Source organism: Emys orbicularis, chromosome 19, assembly GCF_028017835.1.
Source record: "Emys orbicularis isolate rEmyOrb1 chromosome 19, rEmyOrb1.hap1, whole genome shotgun sequence".
Lineage (NCBI taxonomy): Eukaryota > Metazoa > Chordata > Testudines > Emydidae > Emys > Emys orbicularis.
The window spans coordinates 868,472-877,116 of NC_088701.1; the positions used below are offsets into that span (position 1 = coordinate 868,472).

The following is an 8,645-nucleotide window of genomic DNA, read 5'->3' on the forward strand; positions in this document are numbered from 1 at the left end:
TGGCCGCTACAGAAGCAACGTTTTAATCCAATCGGCGCCAAGGGCCATTTGTACAGAGGTGGCGCTTGCGCCCAGACCTGGGGGCTCCTGTAGTGTTTCGCAGGGATGGGGTGTGTCCTCCCTGCCCCCCACACCCACTGTGCTGCATGTGCACTAAAGAACCAGGTCTTGGCCCCGTGCCGGCCGGGCGGCCCCAGCTCCTGCCAGCGCGCTCACGTGGCACTTGGTCCCCCACGGCTGGAGCCCCCCGAGGCCGGAGAAGTGGACAGACAGGGGTGAAAGGGGAAGGCAGAGGTGCTGGAATGGGGGGAGGCGGCCGCAGCCCCTGGCTTGCAGTGGTTTTGATCACCTCACTGGCTCTCAGCCCCCCACTGCACAAATGGTTCCAGCAGCCCTGGGGGACGGGCCTAGGCTGACCAGACAGCAAGTGTGAAACATCGGGACGGGGTGGAGGGTAATAGGAGCCTATATAAGAAAAAGCCCCAAATATCGGGACTGTCCCTATAAAATTGGGACATCAGGTCACCCTAGATGGGCCCCAGCAGCCCAGGGCCTGGGGGACCCGCTCAGTGTCCCAGTGGGCACACGCCGGGACACGGGGACGCACACCACAGACACACTGGCCAGGTCCCTGCCGGCACCACGTCCGGAGGGGGCTGGGGCGCAGGCTGTGACAGGGACAGGACAGGGCAGGGGCAGCGGGTTATTTTAAAACAAAACCTTAACACCCCCCTGTCGTTCCCCCCCCCCACGTGCCGGGTAGGGCTGCCGTTCCCACGCCCGCCTTCCATTCCCATTCACAAAACAACCACCCCCGTGCTGCACAGACACGTTGCTGCACATCAGGCTGTGACTCATTCTCCCAGGCAGGCAGGGGACACGCCCGCTCAGTGCCCCCCCCTCCGCCCCGCCCCGCCAAGGGCACCCAGCAGAGCCCCTGAGCCGGCAAAGGCCTGTGCCCCTAGGGCCAGGCCTAGTGGGGGGCACGTGAGAGCAACACACCCAAACTGCACAGCCAGACACACACACTCTGCACACATACAGTGCACCGCACAGACACACTCTGCCTACACACCCTACACACCCAAACTGCATCGCACAGCCAGACACACACACTCTGCACACATACAGTGCACCGCACAGCCAGACACACACACTCTGCCTACACACCCTACACACCCAAACTGCACTGCACAGCCAGACACACACTCTGCCTACACACACACACACACACACGCAGTGCACCGCACAGACACACTCGCTCTAAGCAGGCGTGGGCCCCTGGAGGGTTCTTGTCCCGTTCCCTGCTCAGCCTGTTCCGACCCCAGCCGGGGGCCGTGCGGCGAGCAGGGCCCGAGGGGACCCCAGACAGACAGGCGGTACCGTAGGGATGGACGGATGGACAGACAGCGACACAGACCTGCTTGCTGAGGGACCGCTCAAGCCCCTGTTACTCGACAGGGGGACGGAAAGGCACTGATTGCAGGGGGGGAGGGGCCAACAGACAGCCCAGCCGTGCCCCCGGCCCCTGCAGGAGCCCATTCCCCCCCCCCCCCCCCAGGTCAGCTGGCGAGGCTGCCCCGGTGGGTTTAAATTGCACATCCCCTGGGGGAGAGGAGCATCTGGGGGCGGCGCTGGAGCAGGACCCCAGTTCACCCTGCCCACGACAGCGACTGCTCGCCGCACAGAGCCGGGGCCGGGCGCCATGCGGGGGGCACCTGGTGCCCTGACGCTACCAGCTGGTGAGGGGAAATATGTGCAGTGGGGGCTTGGTCCTGACTGCGCCCAGATCCCCTCCGTGCCCCCTGGCTGGCCTTGGTGCAGCAAGCCCCTCGCTGCCGCCCCCTCCTCCTGTACCAGCAGGGCAAGTGGCAGTTCACCCGCACGCAGACCAGGGCGGAGCATCCGCCGGAAAGGCCCCTGGGCCCGCGTGCATGGAGCCAGGCAGCCGCCGCCCAGCCCCTGGGCGCGCGCCAGGTGGGCGTGGGCGTGCGGGCTGGGTGAGGCCGTGCTGGGAGCAGGCAGGATCCCGGCAGGTGTGGGTGGCGCTCGGGAAGACGGGATCACGCAAACCAGATTGTCAGTACCTGGCGAGTCCCCAGCAGACTGCCCGCGGGAGAGCCGGCTCCGGGCCGGGTCCCTTCGTACCGATCAGCGCCCACTGTCCCTGCAGCGCCTCACACCGAGGTGGTGCATTCCCGCAGGATGGGCGAGGTGGGCAGGTCTTGCTTCTGGGTGCAGCGCTCCAGGGAACTGGAGCTGCGGAGGGGCACCATGCAGCGCTCGGCCGGCTTGCCGCGCCCCGCCACGCCCCAGCAGCACAGCACCCGCAGAAACTCCTTCCGCATGTCCTTGCTGCGCAGCGTGTAGATCACGGGGTTCATGGCCGAGTTGAGGGCGGCGAAGCCGAAGAAATAGTTCGCCTTGCAGAGCACGGGGCAGGCCTTGATGGCGCACGAGGTGTCCAGCAGGAGGATGATGAAGGCCGGCAGCCAGCAGACGATGAAGGCCCCCAGCACGATGGTGACCGTCTTGAGCAGGGCCAGGGTCTGCATGCTGGCGATCTCGGCGTGGCTGGAGCGGACGATGCAGTAGATGCGGCCGTAGAGCACCACGATGGAGAGCAGGATGGCGGTGAAGACGGTGACGACGAAGAGGATGTAGCGCTTGGAGTAGAGCGGCAGGACGGTGGAGCAGTCCTCCAGGCGGCCCATGCAGTTCCAGCCCATGATGGGCAGGCCCCCGATGGCCACCGAGATCACCCAGCAGGCCCCGATCAGCAGCACCATGCGGCAGTTCTTGTCGCTGCTGTACAGCTTCACCTTGGTGATGGCCACGTGCCGCTCGATGGCGATGGCCAGCAGGCTGAAGACCGAGGCCGCCAGCGTGGCAAAGGCCGTGCCCTCCCGCACGAACCACTGCACCGGCGTCAGGCTGAAGGTGTGCGGGCCCGAGAGCAGGACGTTGGCCATGAAGGCCAAGCCGGCCAGCAGGTCGGAGAAGGCCAAGTTGCCGATGAAGATGAACATGGCTGAGTGGAACTTCTTGTTGCGGTAGACGGAGACCAACACCAGCAGGTTCTCCAGCATGATGAAGCAGCACAGGACGACAATGGCGATGGAGAAGGCGTCAAGCCCCGGGGTCTGCTGCTTCTCTGTCATCCCCTTGGTGTAGTTGTAGTGGTCCCGGATCTTGTCCGGGTTGAAGTAATCCTTGTAAATGCTCCCCATGGCTGCCCGCGGGCCGCCCCCGTCACAGCGCCACCCGGAGCTCGGAGTCACGGGGCGCAGGCCATGGCATCGTCACTGGGGGCGGGTGCACCTGGGGGCAAAGGCAGAGAAGGGGTCAGAGCTGACTGGGGGAGGGGGGGCAAAGCGGCTCTGAGACAATGGACCAAGCAGCGAGAGCAAGAACGGCCCTCCTGTATGCCTCCTCCTCCCCATCCACCTCCCTTGTCCATCCATCCGTCCTGCACTGCCGGCAGAGCCATGCCCCAGCTGGGCGCCAGCCAGGGAAAGGCGGCGGCGGGCACAGGAACACCTCACCTGTCCCTTGCCCAAGGAACCTCCTCTACAAAGGTGCCAGCTTTCCCTCCTGTCCCTCCTCTACAACTCACAGAGTCCCTTGCCCAAGGAACCTCACCCTGCGGAGGCGAGTCCCACAGGTTAACAGACCACTGGGTAGCATGAGTTTCCTTCCCCCATGTACAGTGCAGTCCCCCTTCATCTCACCCCCACAGCTCCTGGTTCTCCCGTGGCCGGCTCACGAGGGACCAGGCACCGTTCTCCCCCCCCAGCCACGGTGCGTCTTCTCGCAGCGGCGCTCAGCTGGGACCGGAACGGCAGTCCCATCGCCCCCACGGGACGCCTGTTTGCCTTTGCTACCGGAGCTTCCTGTCCCAGCGCGGGTCCCGTCCCCCCCAGCAGGGACTCCCTATCCAGCGCACATCTGGCAGCCAGCTCTGTGTGGTACACCCGGCCCCGCCTCCCGCCAGCCCCAGGCCGCTGCAGCAGCCATGCATGAGTGGGGAGGGGGGGCGATGGCGGAGCTGTGCACCCCCCCGTGTCAGTGACGCTCAGCTGGTCGCACGCCCCGCCGCTCCCTTCCCGTAAGGGGACAGGTTCTCAGCTGGGATCAACCAGAGCTGGGCTGGTGACTGTGACAAAGTGGGGGGTTTTCTTGTTTGGGCAAGATCTGGGAGTCCGTGACAGTGACCCCAGTGACGGGAGGAGACTTTCCGTCTGGGAGGGTCCCTCGTCCAGAGCGCATCAGGCAGGGGAGGGGGGATGGGCTGGGAGTCAGGACACCTGGGTTCTAGTCCCAGCTTCACCATTGACCTTGGGCGGGTCCCTGCCCCTCTCTGAACCTCTTCCCCTCCCCCATCTACTTAGAGTGTGAGCTCTTCAGGGCAGGGGTCATCGCTCCCCGTGGGTCTGTGCACACCCGGCCCAATGGGGCCCAGATCTCGGCTGGGGTCTGGGCAGAGCCCGAACGGCCAGATTGGGTCAGAGCAAGGGTCCATCCAGCTCAGTGTCCTGTCTCTGAGCAGAGCTGGTGCCAGGTGCCCCAGAGGGAGTGAACAGAACAGGGCAATTATCGAGTGACCCATCCCCTGTCGCCCAGTCCCGGCTTCTGGCAAAGAGAGGCCGGGGACACCATCCCTGCCTGTCCCGGCTAACAGCCATTGATGGACCTGCCCTCCAGGAACGTAGTTAATACTTTTTTTGAACCCAGTCATACTTTTGGCCTTCACAACATCCCCTGGCAGCGAGTTCCACAGGCTGACTGCACGTTGTGTGAAGAAATACTTCCTTTGGCTTGTTTTAAACCTGCTGATTATTAATTTCATTGGGCCCCCTGGTTCTTGTGTTATGAGAAGGGGTAAACAACACTTCCTTCTTCACTTTCTCCACCCCAGACATGATTTTATAGACCTCAATCAGATCCCCTCTTAGGCCAGGTCTACACTACCGCGGTAGGTTGACGGCTGGCAATCGAAGTTCCGGGTTCGATTTATCGTGTCTGGTCTGGACGCGATAAATCGATCCCGGAAGCGCTCGCCGTCGACTGCGGTACTCCAGCTCGGCGAGAGGAGTACCGCGGAGTCGACGGGGAGCCTGCCTGCCGCGTGTGGACCGCGTCTGAACCGCGGTAAGTTCGAACTAAGGTATGTCGACTTCAGCTACGTTATTCACGTAGCTGAAGTTGCGTACCTTAGTTCGAATTTGGGGGTTAGTGTAGACCAGGCCTTAGTTCTCTCTGTTCCAAGCTGAACAGCCCCAGTCAACAGAGGGGAAATTATTTTTTGTAGTGCAATTTCAATTCCATGATTGAATTGGCCTCGTTAGCACTACAAAAAGTAATTTCCCTCTGTTGATATTCACCCCTTCTTGTCAACTGCTGGAAATGGGTCACATCCACCCTGACTGAATTGGCCTCGTTAGCACTGACCCCCGACTTGCTAAGGCAACTCCCATCTTCTCATGTGCTGTGTATTTATACCTCCCTACTGTATTTTCCACTCCATGCATCTGATGAAGTGGGTTTTAGCACACGAAAGCTTACGCCCAAATAAATGTGTTAGTCTCTAAGGTGCCACAAGGACTCCTCCTTGTTTTTATCAGGACTGAATCTCATCTACCAGTCACCCAGTTTGGTGAGATCCCTTCTGTAGCTCGTCGCAGTCTGCTTTGGACTTAACTATCTTGAATAATTTTGTATCATCTGCAAACTTTGCCAACTCACTGTTCACACATTTTTTTCAAATCATTTATGGATATGTTGAAGAGCCCTGGTCCCCGTACAGACCCCTGGGGGACACCACTATTTACCTCTCTCCACCGTAAAAACTGACCAGTTATTCCTACCCTGTTTCCTATCTTGTAACCAGTTACCGATCCAGGAGAGAACCTTCCCTCTTATCCCATGACTGCTCACTTTGCTTAAGAGCCTTTGGTGAGGGGCCTTGTCAAAGGTTTCTGAAAGTCCAGGTACATATATCCACTGGATCCCCCTTGTCCCCATTTATTGACCCCCTCAAAGAATTCTAATAGATTGGCGAGGCGTGACTTCCCACCCAAACTCTTCCCCAACACACTGAGTTACTCATCATTTGGTTCTTTGCTGTAGTTTCAACCAATTGGCCTGGTACTGAAGTCAGACTTACCAGCCTGGAATTGCCAGGATCCCCTCTGGAGCCACAGTAGCTCTCCTCCAGGCATCTGGTCCAGAGGCTGACTTAAGCCAGAGGTTACACACCACAGCTAGTAGCTCTGCAGTTTCATATTGGAGTTCCTTCAGAACTCTTGGGTGATAACTTGGGCCAAGACTATAACAGGGTTCATAAAAGAACTAGATCAGTTCATGGAGAGTAGGTCCATCAATGGCTACTAGCCAGGCTGGGCAGGGATGGTGTCCCTAGCCTCTGTTTGCCAGACGCTGGGAATGGGCGACAGGGGATGGATCACTTGATGATTCCCTGTTCTGTTCATTCCCTCTGGGGCACCTGGCATTGGCCACTGGCGGCAGACAGGACACTGGGCTAGATGGACTTTGGTCTGATCCAGTCTGGCCGTTCTTATGTACCTTCTGGTCCTGGTGACTTATTACTATTTAATGTATCAAGTTATTTTAAAACCTCCTCTACTGACACCTCAGTCTGGGACAGTTCCTCAGATCCGTCACCTAAACCGAATGGCTCAGACGTGAGAGTTTCCCTCACATCAATCTTCTGCAGTGAAGATTGATGCAAAGAATTCATGTCACTTCTCTGCAACAGCCCTGGCTTCCTCAAGGGCTCCTTTAGCACCTCCATCACCCAGGGGCCTCACTGATTGTTTGGTAGCTTCCTGCTGCCGATGTACTTTAAAAAATTGCTGTCAGTTTCTGTGTCTTTTGCTAGTTGCTCTTCAAATTCTTTTTTGGCCTGTCTGATTATACTTGGACCACTTGCCTGAGTTCATGCTCCTTGCTATTTTCCTCGGTAGGATTTGACTTCCAATTGTTAAAGGATGCCTCTTTGCCTCTAACTGCCTCTCCTACTGTGCTGTTTTGCCGTGGCGGCATTTATTTGGGCCCCTGACTATTTTTTTATTTGGGCTGTCTCTCTCTCTCTCTCGTTTGAGTCTCTATTTTGGTATTTTTAAGACGTGTCCATGCAGCTTGCAGGCATTTCATTCTTGTGACTGTTCCTTTTAATTTCCTTTTAACTAGCTCCTTCATTTTTGTGTAGTTCCCCTTTTTGAAGTCAAATGCTACTGCGGTGGGTTTTTTTGGTATTTCCCTCCCGCAAGGATGTTAAATTTAATTACATCATGTCGCTATTACTGAGCAGTTCAGCTACGTGCACCTCTTGGACCAGATCCTGTGCACCACTTAGGACTAAACCAAGAATTGCCTCTCCCCCCTGCGGGTTCCAGGACGGGCGGCTCCAAGAAGCAGTCATTAACGGGGTCTAGAAATTTTATCTCTGCATTCCATCCTGAGGTGACGTTCCCAGTCCATATGGGGATAGTTGAAATCCCTCATTATTATCCAGTTTTCTATTTCTGTAGCCCTCTACTCTCCCTGGCATTTCACAATCACCGTCACCCTGCGGGTCAGGTGGTTGGCTGTACATCCCTACGCTTATTATTCAAGCAGGGAATTTCTATCCAGAGAGGTTCTATGGTACCGTTAGAGGCATTTAAGATTTTTACTATATTTGACTCTACGCTTTCACTCACATATAGAGCCACACATAGAATCATAGAATATCAGAGTTGGAAGGGACCTCAGGAGGTATCTAGTCCAACCCCCTGCTCAAAGCAGGACCAACCCCAACTAAATCATCCCAGCCAGGGCTTTGTCAAGCCGGGCCTTAAAAACCTCTAAGGATGGAGATTCCACCACCTCTCTAGGTAACCCATTCCAATGCTTCACCACTCTTCTAGTTAAATAGTTTTTCCTAATATCCAACCTTGACCTCCCACACTGCAACTTGAGACCATTACTCCTTGTTCTGTCATCTGGTACCACTGAGAACAGCCGAACTCCATCCTCTTTGGAACCCCACTTCAGGTAGTCGAAGGCTGCTATCAAATCCCCCTCAGTTTTCTATTCTGCAGACTAAAATAAGTCTAGTTCCCTCAGCCTCTCCTCATAAGTCATGTACCCCAGCCTCCTAATAATTTTTGTTGCCCTCCGCTGGACTCTCTCCGATGTGTCCACATCCTTTCTGTAGTGGGGGGCCCAAAACTGGATGCAATACTCCAGACGTGGCCTCACTAGTGCCGAATAGAGGGGTATAATCACTTCCCTCGATCTGCTGGCAATGCTCTTACTAATGCAGCCCAATATGCCATTAGCCTTCTTGGCAACAAGGGCACACTGCTGACTCATATCCAGCTTCTCGTCGACTGTAATCCCAAGGTTCTTTGCTGCAGAACTGCCGCTTAGCCAGTCGGTCCCCAGCCTGTAGCGGTGCATGGAATTCTTTCTTCCTAAGTGCAGGACTCTGCACTTGTCCTTGTTGAACCTCATCAGTTTTCTTTTGGCCCAATCCTCCAATTTGTCTAGGTCACTCTGGACCTTATCCCTACCCTCCAGCATATCTACCTCTCCCCCCATCTTATTGTCATCCACGAACTTGCTGAGGGTGCAATCCA

At 57.1% G+C, this 8,645-nt stretch overlaps 1 protein-coding gene across 1 annotated transcript; it reads right to left on the minus strand.

The window, feature by feature from the left end:
- Positions 1-2,177: 2,177 nt before the first annotated feature.
- On the minus strand, positions 2,178-3,315 carry S1PR2 (sphingosine-1-phosphate receptor 2). The gene has a single exon (XM_065419561.1). The coding sequence runs from the start codon at positions 3,228-3,230 to the stop codon at positions 2,178-2,180; it is 1,053 nt and encodes a 350-aa protein (XP_065275633.1). The 5' UTR covers positions 3,231-3,315.
- Positions 3,316-8,645: the final 5,330 nt, after the last annotated feature.